Consider the following 19,344-nt stretch of genomic DNA (forward strand, 5'->3'; position numbering starts at 1 on the left):
ATGAGCTGTGTCATTTCCAATGGAATAATTGTGAAATCCTTACATGAGGGAATTAGATGGCAGAATAACAAAAGAGTCAACCATAATAATCCTACATCAAAGCCGGCCGACGATGGCTTACTGTCATTCTGTCAGTAGAGAACGCAGAAGTGATGTTCTTGATTCCGCTCTTTTGTCTTTGTTTTATTATTTATTGTAAGAACATTATCACAACAGGCATCTGTATTTGCTGAGTGCATCGCTCTGTTGCCATGTGGCATATTTCCTCGTGCTCTGGCAGCCACGTGCCTGAGCAGACCTGACCTCAAATAAAACTGAATGTGTCATCACATATTCAAAAAGAAAACAAAAAAAGAGAGAGAATACAGCCACAAATTATGCATGCCTAAGTTCATCTGGCTTTACTAGGTCATCAGCAGACAGCCGCCTCTGTTTATGTAAGCTTTTGTTGTCATTTAAGAAGCTGTCTTTGCTTGGATTTATACGGCCTGCGTGGGTTATCGGAGTAATTGACATTATTGTTACAAGCAGTAACACACTACTGTGCATGATCTCTTTGCGCTGTGATACCTGTCTGAATATTTTGCGTGATGATGCAGATGAGATGATTCAGACCATACAGGTGTGTCCAACATGTCTTACCTTACATTAGTGGGTTTGTAATAAATAATAAAATCCTTAAAGTATCATCAATAGTTGCAGATATCTCAGGCTGCCCCCTCTTAGTTGATTAGTCGACTAATCGGTCGTTTTGATCTTAGTTGACTAAGATTTATTTAGTTAATTAGTTATTTTTTATGATGTTTTTTTCATACTGAGTGACTTATTTCCAAGAAACTTATGAGCACATCTCTGGTAAACACAAGATTTAAAGTGGTGCTTTTGTATGATTCTTTGGAGAAACTCAAACTTTTACAGATCTGTTGATTAAATCAACTAATTGATTAGTCGACACACTTAGTCTACTAAGAATTTCTTTGGTCAAGGACAGCCCCACTAAGAAATCAATCAACAAATGTTGGCTTGTTTAAAAAATGTCTAGTATCTGATTTGATTTTAGATTCTGTCGCAGATGAGAAGAAGTGAGCGCAAAGATATGGAACTAAATGTGCAGCAGGAAGCACAAAATATGAACATAAACAGAAAGTATTTGAGGGCTGCAAACTAACAATTATTTTCATTGTCATTTAATCTGTTCATTATTTTCTTGATTCATCAATTAGTTGTTTGGTCTATAAAATGTCAGAAAATGGTGAAAAATGTCGACCAGTGTTTCCTAAAGCCCAAGATGACGTCCTCAAATGTCTTGTTTTGTCCACAAATCAAAGATATTCAGTTTACTGTCATAGAGGAGTAAAGAAACCAGAAAATATTCACATTTGAGAAGCTGGAATCAGAGAATTTTGACTTTTTTTCCTTTTAAAAATACTCAAACCAATTAATCGATTATCAAAATGATTAATTATTATTAATTAAATTGTTGACAACTAATTGATTAATCGTTGCAGCTCTAAAATATTTTTCTCTTATACTGCTTGGTAAAGAATTTGTTTAGGGTTTTTCATGTTTGGCATTGACTTTGTGCATATTTGTCAGGCTATGCAATAGCTGCAGCTTTTCTTTTTTCTCTGGAGGTCACACCTTTCACACTCATCTATCTCTTTCTGCTTTATCTCTGTAAGTGTTTGCTTACAGTACATCAGGGGACATCAGCAGACTCACTCTCCATCTCCCTTTCATTCTCACTCTCCTTCGACTCTATAACAGAAAGACCACCCCTCGGGGCGCCTTATTCATCCACGCCACAATGTTTACAGAAAACACACAAAGGACTTCACGGCGCTTCAAATCAGCCACACAGAAGGGCAGGAGAGCTTGGCCAATGCCCAGGCAGCCTACTGAGGCACAAACAGCCATGATTTTTTACATTCTCGCCTATCGCCTTAGGCTCCAAAATGAAAATAGCATTCATAACACAGCTTGAAGGGAGCAGAGACAACTCTCAGTGTGTTTACATAGAGTTCCACCACACCACACAAGATGCTCTAAAACCGGGCCCAGCCACAAACAGCGGAGATGTGATGCTTGGCTTGTCATGCGAGGGGTTGAGTGAGGTAAGGAGTCTGAAAAAGCCCTCGATCTTAATGCCACAATAAAATGTATTTTTGGTTTCAGATCCTCGAAGCTCATCAAATTTAATAAAAGATTCTTAGCCTAAACAAACAAATACACTACAGCTCTGGGAATCCCAGATGATTAAGTGTGCGTGTTTTGTTCTCAAATATATTGCTGTAGGGCGCATGATGAGAATAATGCTCTTTATTATAGGGAAAGGTTTAACTTTATTACTTAAACAGTCTGAATTTGAAGCCTAAACCCCTAATAGGTCCAGTAGGTCTGGCAGAAAGCACATCAATTTCCCAGGCCTCGCTCTATTGAATGGAGATCCCTGAGGCTTGATGTGAAGTGATTAAGGTCAAATGATGATGCTACAGTAGGCTGTGTGTTGTCCATGTGACAGATTGGAATAAACAAGCTGAAAGATAAAGAACAATATCATATTGTGTATGACTAAAATGTCATATATATAAATGGAGTCCCAGTGCAACTACAAGGGAGGTTTACTTTGAGACCTGCAGAGTTGCACTTCCTTCAGAGAACAAAAGACATTTTCAAAACATCTGTGGGAGCGGAGGGACAAAACGCTGACACCCACTTGCAAGACGGATGGTTTTAGCTCTTACCGAGAGATCTTTTCCTGCCCACTTGCATTCATCTCTTCTGGTGGGAGAAGCGGGCCAAGGGATCTGCAACACAAACACAGTTCCTGTGCATGTTAGAGAAGAGTGACCCCCCTCTCCTCGAATCAATTTAACAGAGCGAGTCGATACAGCCACTGCTTGTGCGCACGCATGTGTATATACGAGGGTTGAAGGGGTCACAATGCGATTTGTTATCCACTTTGTTTCAGTTTACTCCATTATTCATCCAGGTGTGCAGAGAGCAGCTAACATGCCTGGCACAGCGTGTGATCGTGTGCGACAGCCCCGGTCTGAAAGATTCATGAGGCTCTTTTCTGTAGAAACGGAAAAGAAAAAGTCCCGAGACACCTGAGCCCCCCGACTGGCACTCTGGATGGAGATGCATACTCAAGGCAAACAAAAACTCAAAGTCATGATGAATGGAGAAATGGGTGAATGGCCAACCAGACAGAAAATCAAACCCTGGTGTTACCTGTGCGTAGTCTCTGCTGATGTTGAGGAGGTTAAAGGAGAAGATGTGGTCCTTGGCTCCCACCACCAGTCTTCCCTTCTCCTCGTCCAACAGGAAGGTGTGGTACGCCGAGCTGTTGGCCAGGCCTTCAAACGTCACAAGGTTGTTAGACTCCAGCATGTCTGCAGAGAAAAATGTGTGATGATCAGCATAATATGATAATCACTTTGTGAAAATCTCCGTCACTGTGGGCAGCGGGCGAGACGAAGAGAATCCATCGGGTCAATATTTATTTCAATTATTTTATTAGATTTCCACGGGTGTCTGAAAAGACACAGCCTTGGTTTTTAGAAAGCTTTCAACATTTCCAACCACTCAGAGTTTCTGTGACCACAAGTTCACCTCTCCATTCACTAGTCTGCCTGCTCAGCTGTAATGTTCCACATGCACTGACAGTTCGCTGGTCTACGCTGTGAAAGTACACTGAATAAATAACAAAATGCTACATTAGGTTATTTTGGATATATCCCTAATCTTCTTTTTAACAAAGCGTCCTTTTTTATGTGTTTTTATGTTTGTGTAAATGTTCTCAGGACTAGAAATCGCACAGCTTGGCCAAGCAAGGCAACTGACAGATCGTGGAGAACCACTGCCAAGCCAAATTGGACTGGGCAGGTAATGCCAGCAGCACTGGGAGCCAATGACCAAACTGTCTGCATGGTGAAGTGACCTTGACCAGATCGGCCAAGCAGAACTTGGTACACTCACAGTGGAAAACTGGGAGGAATATGTAATGGCATATAACTCCGCTAATATTTCATAGTCCAAACGGCAGGATTTACTCGAAACCACATCGGCTATCCGGACACGTTACTATGGGCTACAGCTCACGTTTTGCAGTGTAATGCAACGGTCTGCCAAGTCTGGCAACGAAGCGACATTTGCTTTCACAGCGGAAAGCCCAACTTGTCACAAACAGACATTGAGGATCTCATTACCGTAACGACCTCTAAAAGGTGGCATCATGACTACGGCATTTTAACACCTTTTGTGTAACATGTGCACACACACACACACACACACACACACACACATTCATGCTCTGTCCTTCTCACATTTTGTTCTCACCCGCAAAGTCTAACCACACTACAACGCTCTCCCATTGACCACCCACACAAAAGGGTGCAGAGTTATGGAGCAGAGGAGAACTGGTTCCGTTGGTGCTCTCTTTCTCTTTCTCGGGGAGTAAATAACAAAAACGTTCATGAATGTTTTAGCATGGAGAATGAATGCCCCCTCTCTGAAGTGTGTCAGAACCCGAGAGAGTGAGAAGACACAAGCTGGCGCAATAGCTGGTCTAAGAGAAAAGAACATTAGAGAAGAGGGCGGGGGCATCACACTGCTTTTACTCATTCATAAACTCACTTAGAGCTGCAACGATTAGTCGATTTATAAATTTGTTGTCACCTATTAAATTAATAAGCAACTATTTTGAAAATGTATTAATCAGTTTGAGTAATTTCTTAAGAAAAAGAAAAGAAAGAGTCAAATTTCTCACACAAATCTCAAAGTTTCCAGCTTCTTAAATGTGAATATTTTCTGGTTTCTTTACTCCTCTATGACAGTAAACTGAATATCTTTGAGTTGTGGACAAAACAAGACATTTGAGGACGTCATCTTGGGCTTTGGGAAACACTGATCAACATTTTCACCATTTTCTGACATTTCATAAACCAAACAACTAATCTATTAATCAAGAAATTAATGAATAGATTAATTGACATGAAAAAAATCATTCAAGATATGTGAATGAAAATGGGTTCTCTGGGTACCCACAAGTCTCCCCTTTACAGACATGCCCACTTTATGATAATCACATGCATTTTGGGGTCAAGTCATAGTCAAGTCAGCACACTGACACACTGACAGCTGTTGTTGCCTGTTGGCCTTGAGTTTGCCATGTTATGATTTGAGCATATTTTTTATGCTAAATGCAGTACCTGTGAGGGTTTCTGGATAATATTTGTCATTGTTTTGTGTTGTTAATTGATTTCCAATAATAAATATTTACATACATTTGCATAAACCGATCATATTCGTCCACTACCAGGTTGATAAGAGTATTAAATACTTGACAAATCTCCCTTTAAGGTACATTTTGAACAGATAAAAAATGTAATATTTTGAACGATTGACAGCCCCTAATATTTAGTTTTAGTTTTACAGCAGTTTTAGTTTGTTTTTGTACTATGGCCACCTATAATGTCTCAAGAATGCAGCTATGTATACATAGAAAATATTTTTGTTTTAGTTTACTATAATAACTCTGTTTACCATTCACCTATTATAAAAGCAGCATGGGCGAATAATACAAAATAATGCCTATTATGGAAATACTTATTTCATACATATGGGAATTATTATTATTGTTTGAAAATCAAATCAATACTTTGTATTATAATGTATGCATCATTTTAAAATTAAGGGGCTTTGGAGATTTGAGTTAACGTGTATGCTTTTTATGGGGCCAGTATGTTTGTAACAATAGCCATTAACCAAGCTGGATTTGAGAAAGGAAACATGTTAAAAGTGGAGGAAACAGCTGTGGGAGACAAAGGAAAAAATAAAGAACCTCTTGGCTCTAGTTACGAACGTCCTCGTCCTCATATAACATTTTGGCTCTGGCACTTAAACACAAACCTTTTCTTCACGGACATAAATGCACGTATATGCCGCATTCACATGTGCACACACACACTGGCATACACACAGGATGGTGATATACAATGGGTCGACTTCGGGTCTTTATTGTCATTGTTTTGGTGATTCAGTTGGTTTCCTGTGTCTCAGCGCTGATGGGGAAGGATTTAGCGTCCTAAGCATAAATTCACGGCGCTGTGTGAGTCAGCCAGAGAAGTTGACGTCTAAACCTGACTTAATTCCAGGAGGATTCAAAATCACTCTTGAAGTCATAAAAAACAGATCGAGTCTGTAGCCACTAAGACACATAATGAGACTCTTTCCAAACCCAAAAGCTGGTTAAGGCATACGGTAGCAATGCAAGCCAGAGCAGTTTTATCCATGAAGACATTACACAATTTAAATTATGATTCAATAAATGCTTCCAGACATTTACAGTATCGACTTGTATCTGTATTTATGTGTCTGTAAATTTACAGTACATTACTCTAGTTGTATTTTATTGGGGGAATTTTCTTGGAACATTAGTATTTAACTGTTCTAAAGGGATTATTGGGTTGCATGTAACACAGCCACTGTTTTAAGAAAGGAAAGAAGCTCAAGGTCATAAAAAAAGTTGCAGTGAAAGTATTGCTTAGCCCAGCCCAAAGCGGTGTGTCCCAGATTTATGCTCCTGCTGTAACCTTGGTGATCGATCATCAGCGGATTCACTGTAAGGCCTTCACTGACAGCACAATAACACCCGCCTGCTACCTCTGACCCTCTTTCACCTGCATCATGGCGCGTTTGTGTGTGGGAGAGAACGACGAAGACATCCTCCACATACAACAGTTTTACTTTTGCTCGGGAATACTTATGGCTTCGCATATTGTAGTAAATTCCCTCTTAATACCCGACATCCAGCAAGGTGATTATACAAACACATTGATGAGTCATTTGGAAAAGCAAAAAGGAAAGATCCCTTTTGATCCTTAATATAAACTCCCAACAACACAAAGAGTGTCTCTGTGTAATTTGTATATAATCTGTTTATATAAAGGAAATCAGTAATTGCCCACAGAATGATCCACTTGTTTTATCAACAGCAAGGTGTCAAGGAGCTGCAGGGAAACTGCACAGACGTGATGACTGCACTTCACTTCTCCTCAAACCACATCCCTGAGTGAGAGAATGAAGAACAGCATCACCACATCCACCCACCACACACACACACACACACACACACACACTTCGCTGGTTTGTGAAAATTGTCTATGGGAGTAGTGTCCATGGCAACAGACCATTCAACAGAGACTACTGCTAAGTTATTAAAAGCTATTCATCCAGAGACAGATACTCTATGGGTATTGTGTGTGGATCTGTGTGTGTGTGTTTATGGAACATGCTCTGATGTGTGTGTTATTGGAAAGAAACAGGATGTTTCCGAGCCACGCCAGAGGCAGCAGCCTATACATGTCTGAACTGGTGTGCCCTCTGGTTAAATATACAATGGGTTGACACCCTGTGCGCGGATAAAGCAACGCTTGTTTTTCTTCCGTTTATCCTGCAACTTCAAACCAAATATTTTTTTTCTGCAAAGCGGTTTTGATACACTGGAAGCGATGTGGTCAAAATATTCTATCCCGATATACTGTAGGTCATTTCATGTAAGAGATAATGTGCAGCGAGCCGGTCATTATTGTGAAATAAACCCTGACAGGTCTTGCATCGCCCTGAAGGGGTTTATTTCACAACAATGACCCGCTAGCTGTACATTATCCCGCTTATTACTTAATTAATAAATCAAAAATTTGACACAAAAATGGTCCACCAGAGTCTAAATTCAGAACTGCGTCCATAGCAACGGTCTGTTTTACATAGCAACGGTCTGTTACAAAGAAATAACAGACCGTAGAACGCTGTGATTGACCAGAATCGAGTATTCAACAAAGTTGTGTAATAAATCTAGATAACAATATATATCACGATATCGCATGTTTTCTGGTAATTCAATAAATAAATAGTCTATACGTATGAAATAACCACATGGTTAACCCTATTTTTGTATACTCCTGTGTGAATTAAATACTTGACATATGAAAAGTGTGGAGTATTTTCTCATTTTAAGAACTTCGGTGCAAAATGAAGATAAAAGTTTAAATAAAAGAAGAAGATAAAAGAAAAAAACAAGTAAATATAGGCGTAGCCTATAATGTGATAGACACGATATATAAAAATTAGGGCTGTCAAACAATTAAAATATTTAACCGCGATTAATTGCAAATTAATTGCACATCTTTCATCTGTTCAAAATGTACCTTAAAGGGAGATTTGTCAAGTATTTAATACTCTTATCACCATGGAAGTGGGCAAATATGCTTACTTTATGCAAACGTATGTATATATTTCTTACTGGAAATCAATTAACAACACAAAATAATGTCAAATATTGTCCAGAAACCCTCACAGGTACTGCATTAAGCATAAAAAATATGCTCAAATCATAACATGGCAAACTGAAGTCCAACAGGCAACAACAGCTATTAGTGTGTCAGTGTGCTGACTTGACTATGACTTGCCTCAAACTGCATGTGATTGTCATAAAGTGGGCATGTCTGTAAAGGGGAGACTCGTGGGTACCCATAGAACCTATTTTCATTCACATATCTTGAGGTCAGAGGTCAAGGGACCCCTTTGAAAATGGCCATGCCAGTTTTTCCTCGCCGAAATTTAGCATCAATTTGGAGCATTATTTAACCTCCTTGGCGACAAGCTAGTATGACACGGTTGGTACCAATGGATTCCTGAGGTTTCCTAGTTTCATATGATTCCAGCTACAACCTCAGATAGATCGATTGTGTTAATGCGTTAAAGAAATTAGTGGTGTTAAAACAAATTTGCGATAATGCATTATTAGACAGCCCTAATAAAAAACAGCCCTAACAAAAAAAATACGATAGACATTTTAATATCGTTTTGACGATATAGATACACCATCATATTGCCCTACAAGCTCCGTGACAAAGCTTTTACAGTAATACGTCTGTAATGTTGTGCTACATGAAACATGCATGACTGTATCAAAAGACATACAGACAAACAAACAGACAGAAAGACAGAGACATAAAGACAGGTGGATAGGCTAATGTGTGGCCGGTAACAGGTGGCAGCTGCTGCCCTGCCATGTTTTACGAATTTTCTCTTTTACCCCCTAACTGTTAGGTCGGTCAAGAATCCTGCAGTTTGTTGCCTATTTTCTCTTTTACGTTCTTTTTCCTCCCCCCATTTATTTTCACTAAAAAATATTTTACTGTCCTAACAATTCACCCTTTCTTTCTATTTCACTCCCCCCCCTCTCTCTCACCACTACTATATTCTGTAACAACGAATTTGTGAGTGAAGGACAGAGAGAGCGGAAGAGCGAGAGGGAAAAATGGAAAGTGAGAGAGAAAGAGAGAGTGAGAGAGAAAGGGAAAAAGAGAGATAAGGGGGCAGATGGAATGGATGCAAAGAATCAACAGTCCCATGTGAGACCGATAAAAATAAACTCTTTTACCCTACATTCTCTCCGTCTTCCTCTCTCTTTCTCGACTGGAGGGCACAGAGAGTGTTATCTAAAGTGCTTCCTAAGAAAAGGCAGAAACACGTCTTAACAATAACCCACGTGTGGCCGCGCTGTACAGTATGATGTTTGTCCCCCGGTTCAGCAGCTTCACTGACGTTCATCGTTCACATGGCTGAGTGTGTGATTGCACACTGACACAACACAACGTATCACCGCAGCAGCTTTAAGTGTATGCAGTCACTGATTCATCCACGCCTGAGGGGAAACACCACTAAGCTTCATAAGTCAAGTAATTTGTTCAGCGTCAAGCAGAAATGCAGGCTAACACCTCCTCAAGCTCAACTCTCACATATGGCAGGCTTGGTTTGAGGTTTAAGGTGATTGCTTTAGTTATGAATGAAAGAGTATACAAAAGATAGTTTTGTATTTTTCAGGCAATAACATTTTTGAGTTACATATCTAAGGCTTTGCAATAATTCAATATGCCATTAGGAGTGGGAATCACCAGAGACCCCACGATACAATATTATAACGGTACTCAAGTCACAATACGATCTTGATTGTAATATTAAATATATTACGATAGCCTGAATATTGCGATAAGATATATTGCGATATATTGCGATTTATTACCTTTTTTCAAATGCAAATTAAGCAGTTTGTCAACATCTATTTTTTCTAACAAGATACAGTTTCCACTTTGTTCATTTTAGTACTTTTATTTACATATCTTGAGGTCAGAGGTCAAGGGACCCCTTTGAAAATGGCCATGGCAGTTTTTCCTCGCCAAAATGTAGCGTAAATTTGGAGCTTTATTTAGCGATCTTCCTGACAAGCTAAAATGAAGTGGTTGGTACCAATTGATTCCTTTGGTTTTTCTAGTTTCAGATAGATACTATAATCTTCACTCTAGCTTAAAGACTGAGCGCGCTACAACCTCTGAACACAGACTAGTGGATATAATAAAAGATTGATACTTGACGTCCATGTATCGATACAATATTGCCACACAAAATATCGCAATCTTTTTTTTTCCCCCTCCCCTAATTGCCATGTATCGTTATATAGTATTGATACGGTCCTACTTTGTTATTGTTTTACAAAATCTTGTAGACAAGATTAATAATTTGATGCTAATTGTAGTTAAAACCAGACAAAAGTAGTTGCTGAAGTTGTTGTTCAACACAGTTTTGTCTAATGTGATGTATCATAGTGGTAAATTCACTGCATTTTAGTTTGATCATATTAAATGTGATTATTTTATACATTTCCATATTGTAAATTGTATTGATATTGGAAGATGTTCTTATTGATATTGAGATATTGATTTCAACCACATTGCCCAGCCCTACATGACACTACGCCTGTTTGTTACTCAACAGCCATGGGCACTGGAGTTTATGACGTATTTTAACAAAGTGAATTCATTCTTCTTACTTTGCAGCTGGTACAGATGATGACTAAGTCAAGTGACTACAAAGATTCCTCTTAGAGCCCCTGGAGAAACTAGTCAAACAAAAACTGAACACTGCAAAACAAATCCTGATCAACAGTTGGAGGGGAACAGACTATTCAGAACCCGAGAAAGCCTCCAAACATGCAGCTCTCTGAGCGTGTAGGATACCTTCCCATGGCCATTCAGAGTTTATACTGTACACACCCCGAGAAACCCAACTCCGCTGCGAAGATTCTTAACGTGCTTATGGATTAAAGGTCTTTAAGAGAAACTCTCCATTCTCCAACTCCGATTAAAAGTCAATTCGCACAACAACAAAAACAAGAATAAAACAAAAACAGCTGAATGTGTGACCACTAGAGGAAGAATTTTGTGAAACCAAGGAGTTACTACTGTAGTTTTAATTTTCTTGGCTCTTTTCCTCCTTGGTATTCAAGGGTAAGAATTGTGCTGTTGTGAATGCATTTGCCTGCAAATGTGTGTGTGTGTGTTGTTGGCTCTGCTCAGGAAAGGGGTGGACAGGTCGAAGAGAGGGAGAAGGGAAGAGAAGGAGTACTTTTGGCCGCACATACACATCCTATAAAACTAAAGTACCCGCTCTTCTGTTCCCTGGACAGCAAACAACATGTGCTCTACTTCTTCTTGTGGTCCATAAACTTGCAAAACCATATGGATCCCCGTTTACTCCCCAGAGGATCCGCTTACTCTCGGGGTGTGAATTAATCTCATATCAAGTTATGTCAAAGTATATGTGGAATTACTTAATTTATGGTGCCGCGGTGCACTGTATATCCACGGCCTCCCGCTACCTCATCATCACCCAGTCACTTGGTTGTTGATACAGTTGGACCTTAGCTCGTGTTTAGGTAGCCATGGGGTACCGTTGTGATCTTTCCCCCTACTCCACTGCCCTTCTGCCCCTCAACCCTCGCTTTCAAAGATCTGTTGGAGTCTCCTGGGGTTCAGCGGGGAGTGTGTGTGTGGTGTGGGGTGGTTGGTCAAGGAAGTTGTATGCTTCAGAGAGCCTTTCACTGAGGGGCTCATACTGTGGGGGAGCAGGCTGCTGCTTCAAGCTTTGGAGATAAAAACTTTCCTGCTGTGTTCATATGAGTCTTAAATAGAGTTAGAAACACGTGCAAGTGTGTGGATGCTCGCACATAGATTTTCCCAGTATATCCCAGTGACCTGTAGGGGTCAGAGTGCCTTCACCTCACAGCCCAGTGTGTCACTGATCAGACGCTCCTCTGCTCAGGACTGGACAACTTCTCCGGCTGTCTATACAGGTATACTGCAATCTAATTCACCACGGTGAATCATCTGATTTCCACGAGTAAATCTGAGTCTGCTTCACCTATCACAGGGGTAATAAATAATTTATATGATGATATAAATGATTCATAATGCAATAATCCCATGTCACTTGCCTAATGGGACCTACAATGGATGATGTTTGATGAAATTCTACAGTATTATATGAATAATATTTCCATCACGTTCTCTGCATGAAAATTATACCTGTTCGCTCTCCTCTCAGGCTGGAGCTCCTCAGCCACATATAGTGCCAAATATTGCTCCCACAGGCCAAAATGCGAATGAGGTCTAATGGAAATATTGAATGTGGAGACGGCAGCCAAATAACCAAGCTGTCCAGGCTGCTACCTGAAGGCCTGACTTCTAACAGAGATATCACTGCATGGGCGTGTTTCACCAAACTGACAGCATGTTGTTTTAAATGACGGATACGCTCACAGGTATCATTAGCTAACTACAGATGGCCGCGTGTGTGTGTGTGTGTGTGTGTGTGTGTGTGTGTGCGAGCATGCTCGTGTGTATAATTATGGATCTCCCAGTGCTGAGCGAGAAATATTTCTCTTTGGGAAAAGCCATCTGCTGAAACAGACCTGCACCATTCATCCTGAGCATAATTACCATGCAGGAAAGAACGGAGCGAAAAAAAATGACATCCAGGAAAAAAAAGAAAGGGAGAGAGAGGGATAAATGATGCTCAAACTGCCAGGGAGTCCATGTCTGGCACCACTTTTCATTGCAAAACCGACAACAGCAGTTGATCAAAACAGGGAGAGTGCATCAGAGAAAGACGTGTGTAATAAACAATCAGTTGTACCATAGAGATACAATAGGAACTTACTAAATACCACCAAACTGCTCTCTTCTTGGCATAATGTATAGTGAATTATTAACCATTAATTCCTATTTATTATTCCCAGCTGATATATTTACTTAACCAATTTAGTACTATTTTAATAACACTGCCTTGAGGTTTCCGTGAGAACAACACATTTTAACCAAATGAACTGAATGGGAACACTAATACTATACTTGGAAGAGTTATCTGCATAACTAAATGAACATTAAAAGGCAACTTGCTTTGGAGAAATCCAGATGATCTAATGCCATATAAAAACAGCTTTCATGCCTGACTAAAATCATTTAAAAAACAAACAAAACAGATACGCATTATTCCGTCACACAACCAGAGCGTACATCTGATAAGCCGTTACGCTTGACAAGCCCTGTAAAGAACCTTCTTGTTTCAACTCAGTTAACTTGGCTGGCATTTTGATAGATATTAATAAAAGAGAGAACGTGTCTCTCTGCCTCATGGAGACATCTGGGATCTCAGTTACTACAACTTCTATAGACAAGCTTTTCTTGTCACTTCATATGTGGTTTGCGGATCTAAATCTGCATGATCGAGAGGTAAAGCGTTACGACCCGACACAGGCTCTAATTCAGACGAAATAGTGAAGAGCTGAAACATTTATGACAGAATGGACAAATAAATGCAAGGAGCTCACCTTTATAGGAGAGCTTTAGCCGGGGGACGTTGTTCTTGGTCTGTTGGGCTCCGCTGCCCTCCGTCCTGAGCAGAACCACCCCACACAGCAGCGTAATGCTGCCCCAGAGAGAGCCCATGGTCCTGGGGCAATAGAGGCCAGAGAGGTCCTTTAAACACACGCCTCCAGTCCAGTGCGGTCCGTCTCAGATCTGGTGTAGCAGAAGAAAATGTTGTTGTCCAGCGATTATGAATAAATGCTGGTGGGTCAGTCCAGACTGGTTCTCAGCAGGTCTCGTCCCTCTTGCCAAATCAAAAAACCCTTTCCTGTTCCAGGGGTCAAAAGCCAAAATTAGAGTCCAACTCCAGGGGAGGCAGAACCTGCAAAGCAGAGTTGGGGGTTACGGGTCAATGTCACTGCAAGTGAGCCTCCAACACCAGCAAGTCCAAGGTAAACTCAACCAAACTAAGCACAAAGAAGAGATCTTCACCATACTAAATGCGAGGAAGAGTCAGAGGGTCTTGGTACGACCGCCATAGTTGTTCTGTCCTGGTACCTAACCAGCATGCAGCTCTGTCTAAACTGCCATCCACGCTGTCGCTGAGTCTCTACCTTCAGCTAAAGAGAGAAAAACAGGTCCAGTTTGTTTCAGCTGTTAATCCAGTCTGCTTGGTAAGCACAATCTGCACTGACTCTCTCTCTCTCTCTCTCTCTATCCCGCTTTCACTCTGTTTTCCTATCAACCTCTCTCTCTACTTAACAGTGCTCTGGACTAGTTCAGCCCCACTCAGCGCAGCTCTGCCCTGTCCCCACAGCACAAGGCACACAGTGCAACTGAGAACAGCTGAGGCAGACGGCATAGTCAGAGAGAGAGAGAGAGAGAGAGAGAGGGAGAGAGAGAGAGAGAGAGAGAGAGAGAGAGAGAGAGAGTAGTGTAGGTGGGAGAGAGGGTGAGAGAAAGCATGAGAGAAAAGAAAACAGTGAAAGCAAAAGTAGTAGGAGAGGAAAGGTTAGGGCATGGCAGGAGGTTAGAACGAGTAGGAAAACAGGAAAAACTCAGTGGAACATGAACGCAGAACATTCTGAGGAAAATCATTCTCAGTAAAAAATTTGATTTAGTTATTCAGTATAAATGAGACTCTAAAATATAGTACATATGTATACTAGATTTTAGGGCTGCAACTAACGATTATTATTGATTAATCGATTAGTTTTTTGGTCTATGAAATGTCAGAAAATGGTGAAAAATGTCCAATAGTGTTTCCAAAAGCTCAAGATGACGTCCTCAAATGTCTTGTTTTATCCACAACTCAAAGATATTCAGTTTACTGTCATAGAGGAGTAAAGAAACCAAAAAAGATTAATATTTAAGAAGCTACAATCAGGGAATTTTGTCCATTTTTTTCCTTAAAAAATTACTCAAACCAATTAATTGGTTATCAAAATAGCTGGCGAATAATTTAATATTGGACAACTAGATTTGATTTTTACCAACAATTAACAAAACCAGAGAAACACAAGCGTCTGAATATGCATCAAATAAATCCATTATATTGTTAACCACATATGACATCTTTTTGTGTTCAAATTTACCTTAGCTTTTTACCCATTTTTCTTTCTCTCTATCCTTCATTGTGCATTCACATTTTTCAATGCATTTCTACAGTTTTTTACATTGTGCAGGTATTAGGAAATCATGTTTTAAGGCAGCTGAATCACCTCTGTTGTTTCTTTCTTGCACTCTTCCTATATCCGTTTGTTCTTCTGGAGACTTGCATAATACTGAAATGTATCCATTGCATGAGGATTTATTTCCCAGAAGACCAGCTGTATAAATATAAATTAAATTATGCATAATTTATAACCTCACTTGTGCTCAAATGCATTATGCTATAAATCAATTCAAAGGAGTCAATGTGTTATGTGGTTAAAAGCCCACTACTTTTAGTCTCCTGTTATTTACTGAATATCAGTGACTCCATTACAAATGATTTTCTCTGCTGGGTGAAGAAGCCAGACAGAGACACTGTGAAGAGACTGCATGCTATTTAACTGGCTCCCTTCGCAATGTAAAACATCAGCAATCTACACTTGACCTGAGTCTGATGGATTAGTGGTGAATGACAGTGCTGTACTGTAGCTCATGGTTTACATGGAACTATATGGACAAACAGACAAATACATCTTGTCAGGTCCATCTATCTACTGATGGCGCCACTTAAGTTTCAACAATCACATGGGTAAACACACAAGTTCCTAGAAATACTTTCAAGCTTAATTTAATTTTCAAGCTTAACAGTCTGTCTCAAAGGTCAAAGTGTAACAAATCTCATTCCAAAGAAAAACAAAAAAAAGTCCACGTACTGAGCAGAGAACATCACCCCCAGGATGAGATGCAGTACGGCAAGTTTATTGAATTTGGGCACTGACTTGAACAAGTTTAAAAACTCTTACACCATGCCGCAAATCTGTATTAACAATAAATCTCTCTACTGACGTATTAAGCTGGTCTTCGTGTCCAACAAATATAATCCACATTTTACATAAATACAGAGTTCCAAAAAACATTACAAAACCAGATTAACAATCTTAAATAGTCACTTAAGTACTGTATAAAGGCAGATTGATTGAGCATTTATTGGCTACTCCATCATAGTCTGAAGGGGAGTTCCCTGTCTTTTCTCCTAAACCATCCCAAATGAGATGTCAATCTCCCTCTGAACAGCAGACCCTCAGTGAGCTGATTCCTTCTCGTGGTGAATGATAATGACTTTAGTGGCAATGGTGTGGTTAAGACCTCTAACAGGCTGTATCCATCTGGATAAAGAGCCATCAGACAGTGGGAGGAGAGCTGAACTAATCCTGTAGTGAGTGGATGGGCCTCACCGTTATGCTAATGTGAGCTGGCGCTCGGAGGTTCCAGGGAGTGGAGGAACAAGTGTCACGCCACAGTCTCTGCTTCCCAAACAGACTGGATTAGGGGCTGAAACAGACCGATCCTTTTCTCTGCTGTGTGGGATTGGCAGTGTTGACGTACCAGTTCATTATTCCAAGGATCATGTAACACAATCTGCCATAACTAAGGCCAGACGGAGCGATTGTTGGAAGGGAATTAGGAGTGAATGGCCCACTTGAGAATGTTACTCCACACTTCTGCTGGCCATACTGCCTGTTGAAAACGGCAAAGTGTTTTCATGGATTCGATGTTCAAGAGGATAACAGTAACTATAGCGCCTTGTACTACATGTCACATCAATAAGTAGTTGAAGTACTGTCACTTATAATTCAGTTTGATTCTTATCAAAAATGCATAAGCAGACTTGAAAATTGGCAGTTAAATCCTCCTGGCCCCCTCCTCAAAGAGAAAAAAGACGGTGGTGAGAATGTCCCAGTTCCTGACATAGGGGAGGTATTCATCTCAAGTGTTCCCACTTCTCCACTGAACCCCACTGAACCCTCTCAATTCACATCTTATTCTAACTCATCCAGTCTATGCACTCTCCCCAACTTTTCTCTACTCTAGCCTTTATTAGGATATGTAGGTTGATTTCATATGTGTATATGTGTATGTATATATATATACACACACACACACACACACACACACACACACACTCATGTATACATATACATATTTATTAGGGCTGTTAAAGTCAATGCAATAATAACGTGTTAATGCAAATTTGTTTTAACGCCACTAATTTCTTTAACGCATTAACGAAACTTGGGATTTTTAGGTTGTAGCAGACTCAGTTTTAAAACTAGAGTGAAGATACTGGTATCATATGAAACTAAAAAACCTAAGGAATCCAACCATGTCATACTAGCTTCTCGTGAAGGAGTCTAAATAACGCTCCAAACTTACATTAAAATTTGGTTCCCTTGACCTCTGACCTCAAGATATGTTAATGAAAATGGGTTCTATGGGTGACCATGAGTCTCCCCTTTACAGACATGCCCACTTTATGATAATCACTTGCAGTTTGGGGCAAGTCAAAGTCAAGTCAGCACACTGACACACTGACAGCTGTTGTTGTCTGTTGGGCTGCAGTTTGCCATGTAATGATTTTTGCATATTTTTTATGCTAAATGTAGTACCTGTGAGGGTTTCTGGACAATATTTGTCATTGTTTTGTGTTGTTAATTGATTTCTAATAATACATATATACATACATTTGCATAAAGCAAGCATATTTGACCACTCCCGTGTTGATAAGAGTATTAAATACTTGACAAATCTCCCTTTAAAGGTACATTTTGAACGGATAAAAAATGTTTGATTAATTTGCAATTAATCATGATTAAATATTTGAATCTATTGACAGCCCCAATATTTATATATATATATATATGTATATATACATATATATATACATATATATATATATACTGTATACACACACACACACATGCTCGAAATAAAATCTAATCTAATTAACCCTCAAAATTTTAGTTATCACTTAATGACTGGGAAACAAGTTTTCGGTGTTTTACTTTGCAGACTCAAAGTTTTCTTCAACTTTACAGTCTTGTAAAATTGTTGAATAGTATTTCCCTTTGCCTCTTACCTCTCAGCCTAACTATATGGTTAAAAAACATACTGAATAACGTTGGTCCAATAAAAAAGAGGGACACATCCTTGACTATGTGTGGGTTTTTACAGAGCCCAAAGGGTGTTGTGTGTTTCAAGGAGAATGCCCCTCTCTGAAGCACCACTTCAGCCTCATGGTCTAAACTCTTGTATTCAGTAAGACAGAGGGCCCAGAGTACTCGGACCATCTCGCAGTTCATCAGCTCCTATGTGCAAAAGCAGCAAGGGAGGGGGGGCTTCTTTAACTCGTGGAGAGGCATGGTGTGTTTGGACGTGGGGCTGATCAGGCCTGTGGAGTTGGAATGGCAATGGATCTGTCGATACCCATTGAAAGCTGGAGCCCCCCATCAGAGTTCACTCAGCCCTCCTTAAACAATACTCTCCCCACCTCACCACGCCTCCTGCCCACACAAGTACACCCCCACCCCTCAGATCTCTCCACACACAAGCTGCTTTCCTCTTCTGCCTCCCCCCACTCCACACCAGCACATACATTAACCCCCATCTGCCGCCATGTCTCTCCATCCCTCTACACCTTTACCCCAAAACTCTCTCCATCACTTTCTCCATTCCTCTGTCCGCATTCCTCCTTTTTCCTCCATTTCATCCTCTCTGACCTCCACCTACTCCCCACAAGCCTGGGAACATAATCCCCTAAATGAGAGGATTTGGCTCAGCAAAATTAACCACGAAGCCCAAAGACAAGCAAATTAACCGCATTTGCCGCCCACCTACCCTTTACAATACCGGCCATGCATAGTTCCCCCCTGCATCCACCCACCCAGCTGTAGTTAAGATCAGCTTCACAACAGGCAGCAGTGAGTGACTGGAACAGGCGGCATGCGAGAACAAAAAAGAGAAATGGCATGGATAAAGAGTAATATTACAGGTTCAAGTATGGAAAACAGCGGACACTGGGCGTTTTCTCTTGACGCGAACAGATCCACCGTGGCTCGGCCATTCCATATAGCCTGTTAAGACTGGTTTTAGAGAAAGATTCGTCAAGGCATTCATATTTCATCTGCCCTCAGGTCCTCCGAGT

The 19,344-nt window shown here is 40.3% G+C and overlaps 1 protein-coding gene across 2 annotated transcripts in view; it reads right to left on the reverse strand.

Moving 5' to 3' along the window:
* sema3ab (sema domain, immunoglobulin domain (Ig), short basic domain, secreted, (semaphorin) 3Ab) overlaps nt 1–19,344 on the reverse strand; it is a 75,079-nt gene that overhangs the window by 17,465 nt on the left and 38,270 nt on the right. The window contains exons 1-3 of one of the 2 annotated variants that reach the window (XM_037767196.1): nt 13,733–14,521; nt 3,235–3,395; nt 2,745–2,807 (exon numbers count right to left, since the gene is read on the reverse strand). In XM_037767196.1, the coding sequence (XP_037623124.1) occupies nt 2,745–2,807; nt 3,235–3,395; nt 13,733–13,850 (342 nt within the window). In that variant the 5' untranslated portion in view covers nt 13,851–14,521. Of the gene's footprint in view, nt 1–2,744; nt 2,808–3,234; nt 3,396–13,732; nt 14,522–19,344 lie in introns of those variants that run through there. The other variant, XM_037767195.1, reaches the window with a different exon arrangement.

The sequence above is a fragment of the Sebastes umbrosus genome, chromosome 4 (genome assembly GCF_015220745.1).
Source record: "Sebastes umbrosus isolate fSebUmb1 chromosome 4, fSebUmb1.pri, whole genome shotgun sequence".
NCBI classification, from domain to species: Eukaryota; Metazoa; Chordata; class Actinopteri; order Perciformes; family Sebastidae; genus Sebastes; species Sebastes umbrosus.